This window comes from Hemicordylus capensis, chromosome 1 (assembly GCF_027244095.1).
Source record: "Hemicordylus capensis ecotype Gifberg chromosome 1, rHemCap1.1.pri, whole genome shotgun sequence".
Taxonomy (NCBI): Eukaryota; Metazoa; Chordata; class Lepidosauria; order Squamata; family Cordylidae; genus Hemicordylus; species Hemicordylus capensis.
Genome location: NC_069657.1, coordinates 314,276,038 through 314,299,157, shown reverse-complemented (window position 1 = coordinate 314,299,157; position 23,120 = coordinate 314,276,038). Strand labels below are relative to the sequence as shown.

The following is a 23,120-nucleotide window of genomic DNA, read 5'->3' as shown; positions in this document are numbered from 1 at the left end:
GAAGGTTTGCAGGAGCGCTCGCTCCGCAAACTTGCTTTTTGCCAGGGGTTTCTGAGCGGGTTAGCCGCTCCAGAAACACCAGGCTCGGCTGCGAGCCCGGTGGTTCTGACGACCAACAAAAATCGGGCTAGCCTCTGCTAGCCTGATTTATGTTGGTCGTGAGAATAGCCCCAGGGCCTCATGGTATGTCCTTGGTAAAGAATGGTTATCTATACACTACGCTCAAATAATTTCAGACACCCTGGAGCCAGTTTTGTTAACTATACACCTACTATGTGGTATTCACTAGAATATGGTTGTAACTGCTACAATTTGGGATGGAACTGTCCCAGTTGCCTTCCGTCTGACATTATGCTTGGTAAGGGACACAATCCAGCAAATATTAATTGTTCCACTGATAGCAACGAAGTAAGTTATGACTAATTTAACATTCAGTGGCTAACATGATGCGCAGTGTTATGGCTCAGTAACACTGCACCATGGAGCTGCTGAAGACTTCTAAGGCAGCCCTGATGCTGGATGGATGAATGACTTTATTATAGTAAAAAAACAGCTCTAAATGAGGTTAAAAAAACTTTGGTCTTCCTGCCACTAGAGCAGGACTGCTCAACTTCGGCCCTCCTGCAGATGTTGGCCTACAACTCCCATAATCCCTGGCTATTGGCCACTGTGACTGGGAATTATGGGAGTTGCAGTCCAAAAAATGCTTGGGGGGGGGCAAAGTTGAGCAGACTTGCTCTAGAGAAATCCACCATAATAAACTCTGCATAAACTTAACCCTGATGCTATTCAGAAGCAGCAGTTGTGGAAGTGCACAGCAGGCCCCGAGATACTGCGCATCATGTTAGCCACTGATTTCAATTGGATCTAGTTGCCTAACTGCCACGAGATTGTGCCTAGGGAATGTTAAAGAGATGGTTCAATCAACATTCCACTGGAAATGGAAGAAATTCATATTGGCTTGAATTTTGGAATACATACCTGTGGAATTCCCCTTAAGGAACAATACTACAGAACTAAAGGAGGATGTCTGAAAAATGCATTGCAGATTGAGGACCAACTGAGATGAAATTTCAAATGCACAGTTGACTCCTATGCTTAGGATTCCATTTTTTAAAGCAAAAAACAAAACCAATAGCAGCCACAAGGGACTATGCTATGGAAGGAAGGGTTTAACCCTTTCCACCGGTGCCATTTTGCTACTGAAAATCAATCAAACCGCCACAGCTGCTATCTATCTATCTATCTATCTATCTATCTATCTATCTATCTATCTATCATATTTTTATACCATTTGATATGTACATCTCTAGGCAGTGTACAAAATCTTGTTGCAAGACATGAGCCTCATTCAGATGTTATAGCAGGGCGAAGGGGGATGATCCTGCCGTGTTAATTAGCAGTGTGCCCCACTACTCACACTTACAATGGGGCTTGTTTGAAGAGGGAGGAGCTGTACGTGTGATGGCAGGTGCTTCCGAGATTGTAAGACAGGATAGATCCAGTCTCACAATCATGGAGGTACCCGCCATTACACTTGGGGCTTTTCCCTCTTCAGATAAGCCCTGCTGTAAGCATGAGCAGTGGGATGCGCTGCTGATTGATGTGGCGGGCTGGGACTTCCTCCCCCTGCACTCCTTTATATACGGCTACAACGGGATTATTTTATAACATCTGAATGAGGCTATGGGGAATTCTACATATCTAGTTTGGCCTTAAGCCATGGTATTTTAAGAAAGTGCCTCCTTCATCATGAACCATGCCGCCTACTGAGATCATCAGGAGAGGTCCGGTTGTGGTTGCCACTGACTTATGTGGTGGTGTCTCGGAACTGGGCCTTCTCTATTCCAGTAACTTGGGATGTGCTCCCTGTCACAATAAGAGCTTCCCCATCTCTGGCTGCTTTTGAGAAAGTTCTCAAGACACACCACCACCCCGCCCCACATATATTGTTTTAATTGTTTGAATGATTTTGATTGTGTTTGTTTTACTTGTTGGTTGTTTTAGATTTTTGAATGTTATGTAAATTGTCTAGAGAGATTTAATTAGGTGGTTTATAAATCTAACAAACAAACAAACAAACAAGAAGTTCTGGTAAGAACTAATCTTCCTTTTTTCCTTTCACTATTCCTACAACAGTACCAAATTTGGTTCAAATCAGTTAGACGGCCCATAAGTTAGTCCACTTTTATGCGTCCACCATCTTGAATCAGGGTGGATAACATCATTACAAACTATGCCATTGAGGTGTCTCTATGAGTCATTCACTACAACTGTACCAAATTTGGTTCATATTGGTCCAGGCATTGCAAAATTGATAGGGGGACACACACACCCCACACAGGTGATCTCATAAGCTTACTTTCCTTAAGGAATGTAGGTAAACGAACATAAATTTTAAAAAAGCAGATAAGTCCCTCAGAGCACATCTATTCTACACACTTGTATTTTATAACATTTTTATATCTTTGTGCTTCCTTTGAATAATCCTGGGAATTTGATAAGTGTTTTGGTTTCATAAGGATGCTGAGGATTCTGTTAGAGATTCTTAGTCCCACTCACAAAATTACCATTCCCAGAGAGAGAGGAGAACTATTAAATAAATGTTAATATGTAATTTGGATATTTCTTTATAATAATTTGTTGAGCACTGGAACAGAACAGTATTAAATGCTGACAGCCATTATTTTTTCAGCAATAATTTTACTAACTGGGCGATCATACTGAAATCTCTCTTCAAAACTGGTAACATTTATAGGCCAGTTGACTCTCCCAGTGCTGAATGTAGTTCACAACATAGTAAAATACATAAAATGACTGAGGCTCCCAAAACCTAAATCTCTTTTGAGTTAGCCTGTCCCTCCTAAATATTTGCAAAGCACACAGAAATGCAATGATATGAGTTATCTTCAAGGAGTTTCTGTAAAAAGAAAACAATCCGTGCAAGTTAGAAAAATGTATGGCTCAAACCACACAACATCAGTGGGGAGTATGAGATGACAGGAACATTTTAGCCAATGCAATCAAAGTGTCTCTCAGGATTTTACACACTTCTGGTTAAGAAAACAAATTTTCATCTTAGATTTTGCAAACTGTCACCTTCTATAAGTACATCAGCAAACTTGCCATGGCTAGTTTTTTATTGCCAGGCATCTTAAGAGCTAATTGGTTAAGCACCTGGGCAGGAAGCTTTTTGGCAGGAATACTATTTCTGCAAGGCTTAACTATAAAGTTTTGGATGGCAAATTGTAATCATTAGTCTCTCCTTTCTACAACAAAACACATAAAATGCAAGCAGGTTGCTTAGAGAAATCACAGTGCGTAAAAGGACAGGCCATGTTTTATGCTTATCCAGTAATTTATAGCTCAAACTTCTCCATGGAAAAATGGTTTTGGTTACCTGTAGTCATTTAAAATCCAAATTTCCAGTAGGCTTTCCTACCAAACAAAATTACTATCATGCCTAAAACTAAATCTTTTGTGACCAGCTGTTTGCAGTCAAGATTTTAAAAAGTGAGAAGTTAAACTTTAATACATTGAACCTTTAGGGTCTTTCCAGACAAGTATTTTATTGGACAACTAAAGCATGGTTATGATTTAGTTGATGAGGGGGAATCAAATATTTTTTCCCATGTCTGCTGTGAGAAATTACATTTTCTCAATGCTCCAACAGCAGTTTCCTGGCACTAGGAAGATGTGACTACACACACAACCCAACTAGTATGTGATGCTTGTAGGACATTATTTATTTATTTACAAATGAATACAATGATTATGTGCATGTCTTGGGCACCTACTGGCCAGTGCCTGTAACATCATGGGTGACAAATGATACCTAATCCCCACAATGCCTGCAATGTTTTGTAAACTTTTTTTTTAAAAAAGAATCATATTCTTTTACAAACTAACAAACTTCTGCAGAAGCCAACTGCTCTCTGCTCTCTGGTGCTCATGTATACTTTAGGGAAAATGTTTGCTGAATTACCGATAGTGCTCTCAGTAATCTTCCCTTCTTTCTCACTCCTTAGCTATAAGCTGCCTTTCCCCAGTGCACTTCTATTTTATGTCTATAGGACCACAATACAATACACAGTGGCAAACCTGAGTTGACCATTGAATATACACTCAGCAGGGAGCCACAATCCATGCAGCTTCCTGATGAATGTACCTATATTACACACATGTTTACAAATGTGTTTTTGTTCATTCACATTCTACATTTTTAGGAGTATCTAAAATATCAAATGTATATACACTTAAAACGTAATGTGTGAACCTTCCCTTTGTTTCCAGATATATTCAATAAGCATTTTTGTTGACTTCCTTATTGTTTGCTTGATTTTCAAAACATACTTTTTGGAACCTTCAGACGTTTCAAGTAGTCTGGGCATGATCCATCTCCTCCCTGTATGCACACACATAGGGTGGTATCCCCATAGGGATCCTCTTTCTCCTCTGACTCACATATCACAATATGCTCACTTATTGCTTCTTCTCATGGGATGCACCTCCCATATGATAGGTCCAGTGGTCCCACTCTTTGCACGAGGTTATTTATGTTTTGATACCTGTAGCCAGTCCACACAGCCTTTGAGTGAAATCTGTGAAAAGGAATTGCTTCAGCTGTTCATTTCTATTTTGGTTTGTAAATGGTTCTATTTGCATGATGTGATGCTACATCACACTGCAAAATATACTTCTCCAAAATTGATCCTGAGAGTCCCCCAAATCAGCCCAATGCATGTGAAATGTCATAATCAGAAAAATGCAGTAATGCATTTATGGTTCACATACACATAGCTAAGACTTGGTGGCATTTAATCCTCATTTAATCCTCATCAGAATGTGAATGTGCAGAATTTGTATTTCCCTGAAGAATGTTTAAGCTCCCTGATGTTTTTCACAAATGACGCTAAGAATCATCTTTTTAATTCATACATTTCTAAACTGTTTTTTAAATGGCCCTCTTCCACTTTAAAAAATCTTTATATGTATTTTTTTAAAGAAGTTTGTTTATGTTTTTAATCAAACCCCAAACCAGGCACTAACAGAGATTAGGGATGTGAGAGCCAACTCAAGGTTGAGCCAGTTTGCACTAAGTCGAGCTGAACCTGCCGAGCTGGGCCGGGGGCAGTTCAGGTTAAAATAAAAAATGGTGGAATTTTTGTCCCCACCCCACCCCGAGCCTGGCCCAAATTGGTTAGGAGTATAGCCGGCCTGGGCCCACACACGTGTGGAGGCCAGAACCAGGCTGCAGAAGGCCCAAACTGGGCCACAGCTGGCCTGGGCTACTCTGGAGGAGGCCGGTGGAGATGGGTGGAGCCACGCTGCCACCGCCTCACCACTGCTTAAGGTAAGTACCCCTGACTCCCCTATCGCCCCCTTTAGCGGCAGGGAAGCCCCCCCTCAGCCCTTTACTTATAAACTGGTTCAAACTGGTTCAAACTGGTCCAGCGGTCAAACTGGGCCAGGTCAGTTTGAATCTAGTTTAGATTTGGCTCGTCAGGCCTGAACTGGCCTGACTGGTTCCGTGCACATCCTTACATGGCTTTCTTGATGAGCCTAAAAGCCAAAGTGAGAAAGTATTTATGACAATATAAAGGAAGTACAACTTGGAATGATAGATTGAATTCATAAGGGAACTGTTTAGAGTTAATATCAGAAGAATTTACAGAGAGGAGACCTTTCGCCTTTTGGTTAGTGCATTAATGGAGTTGAAAGCAGTCATGATTTTAGAATGTTTTAGTCCTCACTAAGCAGTGGTTAAGGGACCACAGGGAAAAGATCTGCAGTGGTAGCAATATGGACAAGAGGGGAATAATATGAGGTTTCAATCTTGAACTTCTAAGATTCTGTTTTTTTATATCAGACTCAAATGCAGGTCAAGGGATTCTTAAGTTGCTCTGTATTGTCCCCATTGGAGCATTAAGATGCGCCTTGTTTAAATTCATATTGCATTTTATTTTACAATCCATATAGGAACCTAGTGAAAGTATCTGGCTTTATCCCTTATCCATGTCAGAAAATAAATCAATTTTTTTATTTAAAAAATTTGTTCTCTTTTCATATCGGATGCATAATTGCTAGCCAAGTATTTATGAAATCTAATCTAGAGGAAAAAATATGACTTCAGTATAGAAATCTTCTGGAACAGAGTTTCATTGCTTGTTTGAGGTTTTTAGTTATTTATGCAATAGCTGTTGAATAAAACTCAGATATAGTTTTCTCTTTGGGGGACTCCCTAAGTCTCAAGGAGTTCAGAGCAAAATGTCTAGAAGATGAAGCAAAGGTGACATGACTAGCTGCCAAAATCTCTTCCCCAAAATTGTTGTGGCCATACTCCTATCGCCATGCCTTCACTGATTCAGCTTTACATGCATTTTGTACAAATATGTTTTCATTGTTGTCATGTTTGCATTAATAAGCATTAGGCATTCTCATATCCATTATACTTTAAGACTTTCACCTGCTGCAGTTTAATGCTATTTTAACCCTTATCACCAAACTATCTTATTAAATCCCATGATAGTGCTACAGTATCACCAAATCCCACAACACCACGGACCGGGTCACACAATCAGTGAGACCCGGTTTGGGGCAGTGAGCGGGAAGAGTGGGCTAAGCCCGCTCTCCCCACTCACAAGCGGGCAGGGAGCCCTGGGCAGCCGGATCGGCCGCCCACACAATGGCCGGCTCCGTGACGGAGCCGGCAGGTGTGGGGGGAGCGGGGCCACGCAGCCCCCGCAAGCCCCAGTAGGCCGGGGGGTCTACTCATGAGTAGGTGCAGCGCAAAGGTGCGCCGCGGCTACTCACGATCCTAAAAAGCAAGTTTGCTTAAGCACTCGCTCCACAAACCTGCTTTTTAGCAGGGGTTCTCGAGCGGGTTACCCGCTCAAGAACCACCGGGCTCAGCTGCGAGCCTGGTGGCTCTTACAGTCAACAAAAATCGGGCTAGCCTCTGCTAGCCCGATTTTTGTTGATCATGAGAATCACCCCCACGAATAGCTTAGAGTAAAGCATGCCTTCAAAATATTTCCATAGCTGTAAGACTACACAACTCATCAAGCAGTGCATTCTGGAATGAAATTAGCATTCCGCTGCTAAGTTGGCAAAGACGCACCTTTTAATGTGGTGATTCTTTTCATTTAGCAGGGGGAGAGTAACTGGCCCTGTCCATCACCAGCACAGCATCCCTCCAGTGACTGTTGCTGGGGTCTATCTTATGTTTCTTTTTAGATTGTGAGCCCTTTGGGGACAGGGATCCATCTTATTTATTTATTATTTCTCTGTGCAAACCGCCCCCAGCCATATTTGGAAGGACAGTATAGAAATCAAATAAACAAACAAACAAACAAATAAATAACATATGCTAGCTAGACAAGAATGCTGTTTTCATGACACAATGTACCTTGGTTGGAGACTCTTAGCCCAGGCACCTTGTGCTGTGTGGGGGCCCCGGGAGCATTCCCACCCCTGTTGCACCGACCCTTGGTAGCCTGGATTGGCAACCCAAGTTAACAGTGAAATAGAAGGGAAAGCACTCTCCTCTTAACTCGCTTTTTCATCATGTGCAGCTCCGCACTCCATGGTGGCCATAGAGCCAGGGGGGGAAAGCGGCTAGTACAGCCAAAAAAAGCTCCTCACAGTGCATTGTGGGATATTGGAGGACATGGTCTAGTTCCACCTCTCACCACTCTGGGATTACTTGCACACTGGTCGTGTGGGCACGTGAGCTGCAGTGGTGATGGTAGCCTTGGGTTGTCTGGGGGAAGTTAAGTAGGTATTTGCCTTCCCCCAAACTAACCCAATTTTGGTCGTGAGCATGGGCATAGTGTCCATTGGACAAGGGGGTAGGGATGGGCCTGGATCGGTCCGGATCTGGGTGGTCTGGATTGGGGGCGGGGGTCACTTTAAGAGCGGCGGGAGGGTTTATTTACCCCTCCCACTGCTTTCCGCCGTGGTGCTGTAATTAGTAGAGTAATTGGGGCGGCAGGATACCTCCCTGCCGCCCGTTCCCCGCTGCGGCTCTGCAAAGCTCCCAGTAATGCTTTGCGCACGCGCACTTCAGTGATGTGAAGCGCGCACACGACGTGCGCGCGCAAAGCATTACTGGCAGCTTTGCAGAGCCGCAGTGGGGAAGGGGCGGCAGGGAGGTATCCTACCACCCCAATTACTCTACTAATTACGGCACCACAGCGGAAAGCGGCGGGAGGGGTAAGTAAACCCTCCCGCCGCTCTTAAAGCAACCCCCTGCCCCAGTGCCGGACCACAGTGTGGGGGTTCCGTGCACACCCCTACAAGGGGGTGCAAATGTCCCTGGGCCTGGAAGGTCAAAGGGCCCACAAGGGCCCCTCCCGACACTCTGTGTACCCCCACACCACCGTGCTACCAGCCACCATTTCCCACTTACCCTTGGTGACAGTGGGCTTTTCCCCTCTCCCTGACCAGCATGCAGGCCTCCCCACCCCAGCTGGTGCATGGGCCTCCCCCCCCCCAGCCGCTGCATTGGCTTCTCTCGCAGCTCTGTGCGTGCCTCCCTATTGAGTAGGGAGAGCATCACATGCTGTGATGTCAAAGAGAAGCCGGCATTCTGAGAAACCCTCCCACCCGCCCCCACCAGTAAACAGAGGGGTAAATGCAGTGGAGCTGGAAATTAGGGGGTGCGGCTTGGGTGCTGGGGCTCACAGGGAGCCCCCAAAACAACTTTGTTCCCGGGCATCTCCCTACACCACTGGTCATGAGAATGGCCTTTCAATGTTTTGCAATCTTATGACTACAAATTCCATCTTTTTTTGTGCCCACAAGCAAAGTCACATACACAAAAGCCTTTAACTAAGTGAACAAGTAAGCATATTGGAAGGTATGGTGGTACACAAACTGAACTGTTTGGGATTTGAATATTTTGATACTTGGGCATGAAAAGTGGAACAGGAAACATAATTCCTCAAGCACATTTCACATGTCACTACATGTCCCTCTTGTTGTGTGGAGATACAGGAGGATAGACAATAACTGAGGTCACTGAAATAAAAATACAACACAAATTTATTACAACATGACTGAAAGCCTCACCTAAGCAAAAAGTCTGGGAGTCCAAGAAGTCTAACTCTGAACCAATGTGTCCCTTAGCATATGTAACAACTCTGAAGTAACAGGAAAATCGAACCTAAGTTCTTGTGAGTGTACGAACTCCTTCTCACATTGCAATTTTTGCCACAAAAGTTATTTCTGGAAGTATTCCTGTGAACCAATTTTACAATGTGGTGAGCCTCATGTAATTAAACCCTCTTCTGCAGAACTTGGGAGATACCTGAACTGCCTGAGAAAGAAGGTCCACAAATGGCAAGTTATGATTTCAGTACACCATTGCAATAGATTTAAATTGTGTACAGAGTCATAACTTCATGATTTAAACTTATCCGAGCCTTTCCCAAAATCCTTTCCCCCATGGATTTAACAGTCCGTCTAAGAAATGTTGGTTTTGAAACAATATTTCCAAGCCCATTTATACATTAAAAGTTAGGTTTTGGCTTCCTGTCTGCCTAGAGCAAATGGTTTATGGCTGAGCTGTTAGCCTCTTTATAGTGATGGTTACCAATTTTAAAAAGTAAAGATGTCTGAAGTAATTTGGCTTGAAGCATGTTCTGCTATAATCTGAGAGTGTTTTTTTTTCCTTTTAAATTTGCCCCATCTATCAACGTTAAAACACCAGGGCTAAAATTAAACACAAAATACAGGCTTTGAAATAAAACACAAAAAAGGAGGGGAAAAGTGTAACATTTCAAGTTCCTGCTGTGGCCCACTTCACACATGACATTTCTTTCCTCCAAGGATATAGACTATAAGAAAATAACACCACCACCTCTCTGCTGACTTAAAAGAGCAAGTAGATACCAAGCCTGTGCCGCTGGATAGTTCCAACAGGCATGCTGGATCTGATAGTCCTCATGTTGGGACTTTCAGCATTAATTCTGCAACCAACAGGAGGGAGTCCAGATAGTTGGAACACCAACTAAATTCTCTATTGGCATGGAATTGGTCATAGTTCTAATGTGCCAATTGGAACTACCCCCTCCCCCTTTCCCTGCCATCCCCACCCTTACATAAGACCATAAGAACAGCCCTACTGGATCAGGCCCAAGGCCCATCTAGTCCAGCATCCTTTTTCACATAGTGGCCCACCAGATGCCACCGCAAGCCACAGGCAGGAGTTGAGAGCATGCCCTCTCTCCTGCTGTTACTCCCCTGCTACTCGTACTCAGAGGCATCCTGCCTTTGAGGCTGGGGGTGGCCTTTAGCCCTCCAACTAGTAGCCGATGATAGACCTCTTCTCCATGAAGTTATCCAAACCCCTCTTAAAGGCATCCAGGTTGTTGGCTGTCACCACATCTTGTGGCAAAGAATTCTTACCTTTAAAGGCTTGCTCTGGGTAAGGAGTGTGCAGAACTGGTTTGACGGTTCAAACTCAAACTGAACAGACCTCAAAAATAGGCAGTCAGTCCGAGTTAGAACTAATCCAGGCCCAATCCGTTACAGACCGGTTCAACCTGGTATGAAGGGCTATGCTTGTAAAGGGGAATCCGGTGAGGATTCCCCTTTACAAGCAAAGGGGGTTCCTGCCTTTAAAAGGTTTCTAAGGGTGGGCAGGGGGCAGTGAGAGGGCATCTTACCAGCAATGGTGTTGGCACCAGCAGCTTCTCTAAACCCCAGCGCTCCCCCAGTAGTGTGGCCCACATGGAGTCACAGTTCCGACCTCCATGCTAGCCATGATGCTAGGGGGCAGGAGCTACTAGGTAACGTGCCCTTTCACCGCCCTCCCTCTGCCCTTAGAAGCCTTTTAAAGGCAGTATTCCCCTTTGCTTGTAAAGGAGAATCCTAACCAGTTACTCTTTTACAAGCATAGCCCTTCAAACCTGGTCGACCTGGTTCGACCAAACCAGTTTGTGTGCCAGTGGTACAGTTCAAATTCTGTTCGAATACAAACAGAACCACAAACAAATGGTTCCATGCACATCTCTACTCTGGGTTACCTTTAAGGCCACTCTGGACCCTACCGTCACTGCTGCTGCCGCCACCAGGCCTCCATCAGAGGCTTCCAGTGTTGGTGCTGCAGCTGCTGGCCACTGGACTATGCCACCAGGCTGTGCTGCTACTGCTGCCACTGGCCAGCATGCCACTGTGCCTCCATTGGAAGCCTCTGGTGCTTGTACTGGCTGTTGTGTTGCACCACCGTGCCACTCACAGCCCCTGCTGCTCCATTGGAGGCCTCCTCCACCACTGCTGCTGCTCTGTCTGCAGCAGAGACCTTCAATGTTTGAAGGGGTTGTGAGAAAAAATAATTTTAAAAAGGCAAACACTATATTTGGTGTTTGCATTTTTAGGAATGCCCAGGAGGCAGGTTAGGTGGGCATCAAATGAACATCAGCAGAAGCATCAGTGTCACTGGGGGGTCCTGGGGTATTGACCCCCAGTGAACAGCTCAGAGCTCTGAATCTTGTCAGCCACTAAAACTGCATTGAGAACTTGTTTCCCTGGCTCCAACGCACTTATGGAACTCATGTGTGTTCATAACTGCAGCCAAGGTGGGGGCAAATTGTGTTAACAGATCCACTGCCTGTTTATCCACATCTCACCTTCTTTGTCCTGTGTTCCTTTTGATATCTATTCAATTTCTTCAGCAGCAAGTAGTACATTGCCATTACAGAAGATGGCTTGTTATTTATCAAGACGTTGACAATGTCCGTAGGGCTGAGCTCCATTGTTTCTCTCATGTAATTCAAAACAACGGGATTCAGCTCATCAGGGTGAAGTCTGAAAAAGAAATATTTGTTCCAGTACAAAAGCTAAAGATAAGTGGTGATGGGAAAGTCCCCTCAGTTTGATTCAGAACTGGCCTGAGCAAACCATGCTATCTTTCAGAAGTAACAGAAAATACTCCCCCCCTTTTTCTGAGCCCAGTTTGGAGTTTGGATCCTGTTGTACTTCCAGTGATGTCATTGAGAGAATGATGGGATCCAATTGCTTCTTCACAATATCCCTCTGACCCCTCCAACCTGCCTTACGAGTCCTGTCTGACCCCGGCCCCATCCTCAAATTTACCTAACAGCAGGGCAGTAATAACAATAACTAAGGAAGTCTCACAGGAACTGTGGTCCAGCTTCTTCCTTAGCATCTAGGCTACCATGGCTCTGACCCAGGTACTTGCGAGTCTGCAAAATGCAGCTCTCCAGGGCAACTGAGTCCACGCCATATGGACATCAGGTGTCTTGAAAATTACATATGCCAAGTACACATTGTTCCTGAGACACAACTCAGCATGCTCAATAGCATCTAAGTTCAAGGAGCTCTGGAAAATATAGTTCCCATGGTGCCTGATGTCCATGGTGTGAACATAGGCACCTTGGAGGATTATGATTCCCAGGCTAACTGATGCTTTCTTCATTGTGATAACACTATGCTATGTGCTAGCAGGGAAGCACACTGAGATGATTACAGTCCACACTAATTACAATCCAAGCTGGAGAACAACGTTTGAGGGAAACTGTGCTTAGTTCATAATACAACTGAACATTATGCACTGGATAAATTCATATTCTAAATTAGGTAAACATGAATTTGGCAACATAACTGAACATTATGCACTGGATAAATTCATATTCTAAACTAGGTAAACATAAATTTGGCAACATAACTAAAGCTAACATTTTCCTCATCCTGTTCTGGTGCACATATTGAGGCAACATTCCATACACATTACAACTTAAATATACCCAGGCAGAGCTGACCTTAGGGTCAGCATCATTGGGCATCTGTAAAGGAAAAGGCCCACTGCAACCATCTTTCTGCCTATAGCCTCCATGGGGTGGCTGAGTTATTTTCTGAGGGCCCACTTAGGTAGTGAGGCCATGGAGGGCAATTTGCTGAAAGCTCCTGGGAGATGGCGTAGTAACAAGTGGTAAACATTCTTCCACTAATCTGCTCATTCTTTCCACTAAGCCATTCCCTTGAGGATGGTACAAGGAAATAATCTTGTGTTTTATCCCATGGTTATGCAAATATTGCTCTATTTCAAATGAGGTAAGCTGTGTCCCATTGTCAGTCACTAGATCTTTAGGAAGACATTCGCTCGCAAAAACTGCATCCGTGAACTGGATCACCTTGTTTGTAGTAATATTGACAGCAAATGAAACTTCTGGCCAACTGAAATAGTATCCATCATCACTATAACAAATCTTTGTTTTGCGGGTTGGTTATCAAAAGGCCCCATTATATCCACAGCAAGTTTTCCCCAGGGACCACTGGCATACTCTACTGGAATCAAGGGAGTGGTAAAAGTCTTCTGTGATTTGTCATAAAAGTCTTCTGTGATTTGTCAGATACAGCACAAGCCATACAGTGCCTGATTACAGCTTCAATGAGTTTGTCCATACTTGGCCACTAGAAACTTTCTCTGATTCGCCTTTTAGTCAAGCTCATGCCCAGATGACCTTCGTGGGCAATTTTGTTCACTTTTGCTTGAAATGAAGGTTGGCACCACCAAACAATCAGTCCTCAGCACTAACTCATTGAGAAGGGACAGCTCACTCGCTACATGCATGTATGGTTAAAGATGTTCAGGTAGCTTGTTTTTGCATGGCCATCCATTAGTTTTGTAAGGTTTCAGTTCAGTAAGCACTTGATTAGCACTGAGGGTCGCTTTCCATTCAGAATACATGGCCACTCCATGAGTGGATGAAACTATTTGTGCACTTACTACTCCTTCATCCTCTTCTTCTGTGATCTCCTCTTGGCCTGGAGTGAAAGTCAAGATAAACAATCTGCAGTTGTATTCCAAATACCTTGCTATCAGATCCATCTGGACATCAAAGTCCATAAGTCTGGTGATCCATTTGGCTATTTTTGGTGTTATTTGCCTCAATCCCTGAGTAGCAAATAAAGCAGATAGGGGTTTATAGTATGATCATAATGTGAATTTTCTGCCACAGAAGTATGTTCTGAAGTTCCTCACTACCCAGAAACATGCTAGAGCTTGTTTTTCAGTGACATAATACATCTTCTCTGAAGCAGTAAGCACCCTGGAAGCAAAGGCAACTACAACTTCCCTGGCCCCTTTTTTCTAGGTCAAGAAAGCACTCAAACCATATTCAGAAGCATCAATGGTTACAATAGTAGTGCCTGTAGGTATCAAAAGAAGCTAGAGCAGGGCTTTCAGGAATGGCTGATTTGATAGTCTGAAAACTAGTCTTGCAGGATGCATTCCAGTTAAATGCTATGTTCTTTTAAAAAAGAAGATGCAATGGAGCAACTTTTGAGGCAAATTGTCTAGCAAATTTAGTGTAATACTCACGGAGTCCTATAAATTATTGAAGTGCATCTTTGTTGTGTGGCTCTGGTGCTTCCCAAATAGCTTTCACCAAGACTGTTTTGGGATATACACCACTATGAGATACTGTGTGTCCAAATTACATCACTGAGTGTGTGCAAAACAGGGATTTCTCTGCAGAGATAGTAAGTCTGTGTTGTCAGAGTTTTCTTGAGGCTTCTGTCAGTTTAGCATCATGCTTTTTAATGGTTTTGCCATACACTAAAATGTCATCTTGAAAGTAAGTGATGTCATCTGTAGTCCCCAAAATTGCATGCTTCATTCTTTGAAATACTGAAGCTGCAGAAGCTAATCCAAAGGGCAGTCTTTTGAATTGGAAAAAGACCCTCTGGGGTAATGAAGGCTGTGTATTTGCAAGAACTTTTGAGCAGAGAAATTTGATGATAGGCCGAAGACAAGTCGAAAGTTGTGAACACTGAGGCCTCTTTCAGGGTAAGCAGCATTTCATTGATATTAGGTAATGGATGACAATCTACTACCATGTTGAAGTTCACATCTCTTAAATCTATGCACATTTGAAGTTTACCATTTGATTTCTGCACAAGAACCATTCTGATGAATCAATAGATTATATGATACCAGCATGCTATAGTTTTGAAAACTCCTCTTTAAGTAGTTGGTGCAATGCTATGGGTACGCTCCTCACTTTGTTGTACAGGTATTGCATTTGCCTTCATATGAATTTTATATGTTAAATGTATGGCAGTGCCAGGAGTATCAGGAAAAAAAATCTGAGAAATCAGCAATCCTATCTGCCTATGGATGCTCCATCATCTATAATACTGGTTTCATGCTATTGGGGTCTGACAAATATCCTTCCTGATGTTTCCAGCCCAATAGTGAGATATTGAGACTCCTTTTAGTGACACGTACACTTTCCCTTCTGCAGTATGTCCTTTGTATTCCAAGACAGCAGTGAAGTATCAATTTATAGCAATAAGGGAACCTCCATGTCCCCACGGATAGATGTCTGAAGGCTGTAGGTGCAGATCAGATGTAGTGAGGAGTTTCTTATAAAGTAGAAGGGAAATGATAGTGTACAGAGAACCAGAATCAGCCATAATCCACACTTCATGGCCATTAAGTTTAAGTTGACAATGTAGAGAACCAGACTCTGACTCTGTCACACTTAAAACACTGTCAGGAAGAAGTACAGCTGCCTCATCCTTATATGGTGAATCAGTAATGGAGTGCACAGCAGACTTGCCAACATGTATGTATGTATGTATGTATTTAGTTAGTTAAACATATTTGTATACCACCTACTACCGAAGTCTCTAAGTAGTGGGGGGGGAGTTGGGGGGGTTGCGCCTGTTGCATGCAACCTTTCATGCAGGACAGTGAGCAAAATTGGTTTTGTGGGCAGAGTCTCCACATCGGTAGCACTGGTAGCTCCTCCTTTCTTGTGCTGCCACTGTCTAGGCAGTGCCATATGAGAAGATTGGGTTTGAGAGGATTTAGACTGAACAGTCTGGATTTCAGGAATCCTGGATCTCAAGTGAGGTCCTGGAAGCCAAATTTAGGCTAATAGGTAGCATACTGAAGTCCAGACTCCCCAAGGTAGCATTCTAAGAAAAGCTACCTGTTCCATGTGCAGGGTCAGTGAGACAGGCAGAGCTGAGGGGTCTACAATGCATGAGACATTGGTGCCGGGAGGAGGGGTTTAGATTTGTTAGGCACTGGGATACATCTTGGAGCAAGCAAAGCCTGTACAAAAGGGACGGGCTTCACTTAAACCAAGGTGGAACCAGACTGCTGACACTTAAAATCGAAAAGGTTGCAGAGCAGCTTTTAAAATAGCTCCTGTCAACTATTCCTGGGGAATAACTGACAGGAGCTGTGTTCGGCAAATGCCATCCCTTAAGGTGTGAGGGTGTAAAAGATTCAGATAAAAAGAAGGGAACATAGTAGAACCACATAAAGAGCAGACAGAAGGCTATGCTAGCTGGACAAAGAGCCAAAAGAAAGAGTGCACAAGTCGGGTAAGAGATTCAGCATATAGGTGTTTATATGCCAATACCAGAAGTCTCCGAGTCAAGATGTGTGAACTGCAGTGCTTGGTTGCTAATGAAGAAATAAGTATAGTGGGCATAAGAGAAACATGGTGGAACAGTGAGAACCAGTGGGACACTGTTATCCTTGGATAACAGAAAGGACAGGGAGGGGTGCCTTGGAGGTGGCATCTGTATGTATGTTTAACTGTATGTTAAATAAGGGATAGAATCTAACAAGCTACAAAACCTACGAGGACCCAAGTCCTCCACAGAAATCCTGTGGTGATAATACAAGGCCTGGAAGGAAATGTGCTACTGGGGAAGTGCTATCACCCTCCAGATCAAAATGTGGACAGCTAATGGGAGCCGCAGAAGGAAATCAGGAAATCAAGGAGAGGCAGGGCAGTAATAATGGGTGATTTCAATTACCCACACATAGACTGGGTAAATTCACAGCTAGGTAATGACAAAGAGGTCAGATTTCTAGATACGCTGGATGACTGTGCCCTAGAACACTTGGTCATGGGACCAACCAAAGAAAAGGCAAGTTTGGTCTTAATCCTGAGTGGCACACAGGGCCTGGTGCATAGTGTCCGTGTCATGGACGCTTTAGGGAACAGTGACCATAGTTCGATCAATTTACATGCAGGGAGAGAATCACCAAGGAAGTCTAACACAGACACTTTGAATTTCAGAAGAAGAAACTTCTCTAAAATGAAGAGTATGGTGAAAAGAACGCTGAAAGGGAAAATCAGGAGAGTCACTTAGCTTCAGAATGCATGTAGTTTACTTAAAACCACAATACTAGAAGCCCCGTTAGAACATATACCAAATACAAGGAAAGGTACCACCAAGACCAGGAGGATGCCAGCATGGGCTAACAGGTAAAGTCAAGGAAGCTAGGAAGAAGACTTCCTTCATAAATTGGAAGGCCTTCCCAAATGAAGAGAACAGAAAGGAACACAAACTCTGGCAAAAGAGATGCAAAGTGATAATAAGGGAGGCAAAAAGAGAGTTTGAGGAACATTTAGCTAAACGCTAAATACATATATCAGAAGCAGGAAATCTGCCAGAGAGGCGGTTGGACTGTTAGACAATGAGGGAGTGAAAGGGATTATTGAGGAGGATATGGAGGTTGCAGAGAAACTAAATGAGTTCTTTGCATCAGTCTTTACAACAGAGAATGTATACCTGTTCCTAAACCAGGCTTCTCAGGGACAGAGGCTAAAGAACTGAGTCAGATACAGGTGAAAGAGATGATCTAAACTGTTTGGGAAAATTAAAAATTAGTAAATCCCCAGGGCCAGATGGCATCCATCAAAGCTCCTTTAAAAACTCAAATGTGAAATTGCCAACCTCCGTGCAAAAATATATAACTTATCCCTACAATCAGGCTCTGTACCAAAGGACTGGAAAGTAGCCAATGTAACACCGATGTTCAAAAAGGGATCCAGGGGCGATCTGGGAAATTACAGGCCAGTTAGCTCGTCTGTTCCAGGCAAATTGATGGAAAGCATTCATTTATTTTGTTTTAACTAAATTTTAATTTTTGTTGTCATTTATTTTAACTAATGTTTTAACTTTTTCTGTTTATTTGTTTGCTTTGTTGTAAACCGCCCAGAGATGTGAGTTTTGGGCAGTATAAAAATATGTTAAATAAAATAATAATAATAATTTTTTAAAGGATAAAATTGTAAAGCACATAGAAGAACAGACCTTGGTGGAGGAGAACCAGCATGGCTTTTGTAAAGATAAATCTTGCCTCACCAACCTTTTGGAGTTCTTTGAATGTGTCAACAAGTGTGTGGATAAAGGTGATCCAGTTGACATAGTATACCTCCAAACAGCTTTCAACAAAGTTCCTCATCAAAGACTGATAAGAAAACTTATAAGTCATGGGATAAGGGAACAAGTACATGTGTGGATTGGTAACTGGTTGAAGGACAGATAACAGAGAGTAGGTATAAATGGAGAGTTTTCACAATGGAGGGAAGTAAGAAGTGGGCCCCCCCAAGGGATCTGTACTGGGACCAGTGCTTTTTAATTTATTCATAAATAATTTAGAAGTTAGGGTGAGCAGCGAAGTCACCAAATTTACAGATGAAACCAAACTATTTAGGGTAGTGAAATCCAAAACAGGTTGTGAGGAGTTCCAAAAGGATCTCTCCAAACTGGGTGAGTGGGTGACAAAATGGCAGACCTGGTTCAATGCTGACAAGTGTAAAGTGATGCATATTGGGGCAAAAAACTCCATCTTCACATATACGTTGATAGGATCAGAGCTGTCGGTGACTGATCAAGAGAGGGATCTTGGGGTTGTGGTGGACAGCTTATTGAAAATGTCGACTCATTGTGCGGCAGCTGTGAAAAAGTCAAATTCCATGCTAGGGATCATTAGGAAGGGGATTGATAATAAAACTGCTAATATTATAATGGCCTTATACAAAACTATGGTGCAGCCACACTTGAAGTACTGCATACAGTTCTGGTCACCATACCGAAAGGAGGACATTGTAGAACTGAAAAAGGTGCTGAAGAGGGCAACCAAGATGATTAGGGGCCTAGAGCACCTTCCTTATGAGGCAAGGCTACAACACCTGGGGCTTTTTAGTTTAGAAAAAAGACGACTGTGGGGAGACATGATAGAGGGCTATAAAATCATGCATGGTGTGGAGAAAGTGGATAGAGAGAAATTTTTCTCCCTCCTCTAACACTAGAACCAGGGGTCATCCCATGAAATTGAATGCCAGCAAATTTAGGACCAACAAATGGAAGTACTTTTTCACACAACACATAGTCCACTTGTGGAATTCTCTGCCACAAGATGTGGTGACAGCCAACAACCTGGATAGCTTTAAGAGGGGCTTGGATAACTTCATGGAGGAGAGGTCTATCAATGGCTACTAGTCTGTGCTGTCATCCACCTCCAGCCTAAGAGGCAAGATGCCTCTGTATAACATTTGCAGGGGATTAACAGCAGGAGAGAGGGCATGCCCTCAGCTCCTGCCTGTGGGCTTCCCAGCGGCATCTGGTGGGCCACTTGTGAAACAGGATGCTGGACTCGATGGGCCTTGAGCCTGGTCCCAATATAGCTTTCTGCTTTGTTGGAGTAAAATTAGGGGGCTGTATAATGAGGAAGTAATTGCAGAAATAGGAGCTCCATTGTTTCCAGGGAAGAGCAGGTAGACAAGAAAAAATGTGGTGGTGGGATCTGAGCCATGCTTCAGTGGGCATCCAGTGAACAACAAAGTTCAGGATTGATAAGGGAAAAGGTACCTTCCGGGATGGTGCACGTCAGGAAGCTGGAGAAACAATCAACAGCAGCAATGGTAGAAATCAGTTCTGGAAAGTAGGCCCAGTAATGCATTGAAATGAAATTGCAGCAGGAACATTCAGAAGCTTTGCAAGCTCACACGCTTAGCTGGTTCAAAATCTCATCGCCAAATGTTTTATAGCTGCTTCCCTCGTAAATACAAAGCAATCTTATGTTTGTTTAACTAAGACTTTATTCTAGAAACAACTCCATTTTTTACTATCTGCACCCCGCCCCCCAGACTCTCTACAGTTCCCCACTGGGACAAACCTCCAAACAATAAAACACAAAGGACTGCTAGTTAGACTACAAGAAGCTCCAATCCAAAATTTCTGGGGGAAGGGTATAATTTTGGCTCTGTCATCCTGGGGAAAAATGTCTAATGATATCATCTGATCAAATAAACAGGATGGAATCAATTTATTAAAATGCTGGCTATTGTTTTTATTTTCCACTCTTAGAAGTAATTATGGACTTTAATGAGTCTAGATTGTATTTGGTACATGGTACCCTTAAAGGAGATCTGGTGCCAGAGTGTTGTTTTTCTAAAGAAAGGACTAGAATTAATGAAAATGGACATTAAGCTTAGGAAATACTATTCATGAGATGAAAATGAATGAAGATGAAGCTTGAAAACAATTACCTATTTTTATATATAAGCGAATCCAGTGGTTTCCTGATATTGCTGTCATTCAGCCATTTGTCTTTCATTGCCTCTTTAACAGCAGGTCGCTTAGCTGGATCAGGTTCAAGTAAGGAGTGCATGAAATGAACAGCTCCTGTGCAGAAATTCCAACAAAATAGTGTTAGCTATAGAAACAGCCAGGCATTCCAGTCTAGGATGATTTATTTGCTAATCTTACATCAGCACAGACCAATCCTCTAAGAAGGTTGATTATTTTGTTATTCATTCATTCATTCATTCATTCGATTAATATATCGCCCTTCCAAAAATGGCTCAGGGCAGTTTACACAGAGAAATAATAAATAAATAAGATGGATCCCTGTCCCCAAAGGGCTCACAATCTGAGCCCTTTGATGGATATTTGATGGATATTTATTTAATGAAACAATAATAATGCAATGGGGGGGGGACAGTATTGGAGACATGGAAAAAGCAGCTTGAATAATTTTTTTCATGGTATAAAAGTATATAATTAAAAACTTTCTTCTAATGAACATTTTAGGCCTAACAAGTATTAGCCCACTTGAGCAATCCTGTCTTAAACATGGCGATGATCTGACCGGATGGGAGAGATGAAATAATATTTTTTGGGTATCTAATATATGAATCATATTGAAAAGGAATGCAGGTACAGTCATTCACACAAAAACGTGCACATACATGTACAAAAACAGACACCTGTATTCATGAACAATGTAATGTCTCTTAATGTGACTTGGTCCCAGATTTAAGGGCTTTAAAGTTTTAAGGGTCAAGTCTATGAAGCGGGATCGAAATAGGTGTTAATATGCTCCAGGTGCCTTGACACCTCTAGCACCCTAGCAGCTGTATTCTGGATCTGTCTTTCTGTTTTGGCAGCCCCACATCAATATCAGACCTATACTTGGCAGCTAGCCTGGTCTTCTGCCCTTGCCTAGCCAACAGGGGAGTGCCTCCTGCCAGCTGCACCTCAGGCTTCCAGATCCTGCTCAAGTCTCAGGCCCAGTTACAGTTTCCACCACTGACCTCAATGACCCTGGCCAGGAGAAATGCCTCCCAGGCTAGATTCAGGTGCAGCTGCCTGGATGGCCTGGCCCTGGCAATGCTCACGATCTCTGTGCTACTCTGTTTGACCCGGGCTGCACAGTAATATAATAGGTGTTGGGGAGTGGATGCACGGAGCTGTCTTGGCATATTTTCAGTCGAAAGGGGTGACCTAACCATATGCTGGGCTACTAGCTAGCCAGAGCGAGATGTATCTGGATTGCTGTGAACTTCAGCCATCCCAGATAACGTCAACTGTTTCCAGTAATAACTGTGCTGAAGGAAAGCTGTGCCTCAACGACTGCCCAGTTTCTACCCTGCTGCATAGTGACTGTTGCAACTTGTCTCACACTCCAGGAGGTGTCCTGGAAAAGCCCCAACCCCTCACCACAGTGGTTTCATGCTTTGGCTTTTGCAGCTCTTTTTTTGCAGCTCTCATTGCACACAATTTCCAGCTGGACTCCAGGGTGCACATGGTGCGTGTCCAGGCTGCTCCACCTCATTCTGTGATCACGGACCATGCTGTGGCTGAGCTTGGTACTGTGACAAGACTGAACCAATGCCCAGATACAAATTACATGTGTAATTCGTAGTAGTAGCCTGCACTTAGATTACAGTGGGTGACATCCAGACTAACTTTGTGCTCCTGGAAGTAAGTCGGCTTGTGCAAAGGGCGAGATTTTCACTGATTCCCCCCAACAATTTTCTGACCCTGACGGCTGCTGAATACAGTGTCTCTCGCAGGGATATATCAGTGAAAGTTGTCCCTTCTCACCTCAGGTAAGCAGAACGTACTTCCACAAGCACAATGTTAGTCTGGGTGTCTTCTGCTGCTTGGAAGGAAAAAAGCCAACACAAGCCATGATTGGGAAGGAATCAGGCCCTTGTTCTGGGTTTTGCTGTAAAGAGGAATGCCATTCATAGATGAGGTGGTGTCCATATATTTTGTGCTCAAGAATAGGCTGTGGAGTACCACATATCATAGCATAGGAAAAGTTGCGCACTATTTACCATAATTGCTTTCAACAGAGATTCTTAGCAGATACCCAGTTTAAAGCTCTTGTTTACAGTGCTAGATACAAACCGTTATGATATCAGCCTGGTTGTTAAGTGTTTAAAAAACGTTTTTCCTAGTGCTGCTCTAAAAGTTCTCAAAGAAGAATTTCCTGGCTCAGAATTGGGATTCTGAGAGCATTGGAGGCAATTCAGGGAGGATAAGAAATTCTGCAAAAGCTTTGGGAGAAGCTCACTGCTTGTTGGTGGCTCTCTCTCTCTCTCTCTCTCTCCATTTAAAGTTTTTTGCTATCACCTTTTTGGCATCAGTAGAGCTTTTCTCAGCTCAAAACCAGCCAGCCATCATGATTCCCCCCACCTTGAATACTCCAGGAACTAGCATTATTCTGAAGGGGATTCTGACGGGATGTGATGGCACTCTCCCCTCCCCCACTCAAGGCTACCGTTTGCTCCCAAGAAGCTCCATTCGAACACTACATCATGGCATAGTGACATTTCTGGGGCATTTGGGGGGTGGAATCATTGCAGCCGGTGGGAGTCAGCTAGGGGTGTGCACGGAACTGAATTTGAACCAATCTGGCAGTCCGTGACCCTGTTCGGGTCAAATTGGCCACCAGTTCAGTTCAGCCGGTCGAACCAGTTTGGTGGTTCAAGGGGGCTATGCTTGTAAAAGGGAATTCAGTGAGGAGGATACCCCTTTACAAGCAC

The 23,120-nt window shown here is 43.5% G+C and overlaps 1 protein-coding gene across 1 annotated transcript in view; it reads right to left on the bottom strand.

The window, feature by feature from the left end:
* Nucleotides 1-23,120, bottom strand: part of LOC128338396 (hormonally up-regulated neu tumor-associated kinase homolog A-like) — a 55,487-nt gene that overhangs the window by 5,953 nt on the left and 26,414 nt on the right. The window contains exons 6-7 of the mRNA XM_053280807.1: nt 20,334-20,469; nt 11,634-11,811 (exon numbers count right to left, since the gene is read on the bottom strand). Coding sequence (XP_053136782.1) covers nt 11,634-11,811; nt 20,334-20,469 — 314 coding nt within the window. The remainder of the gene's footprint in view (nt 1-11,633; nt 11,812-20,333; nt 20,470-23,120) is intronic.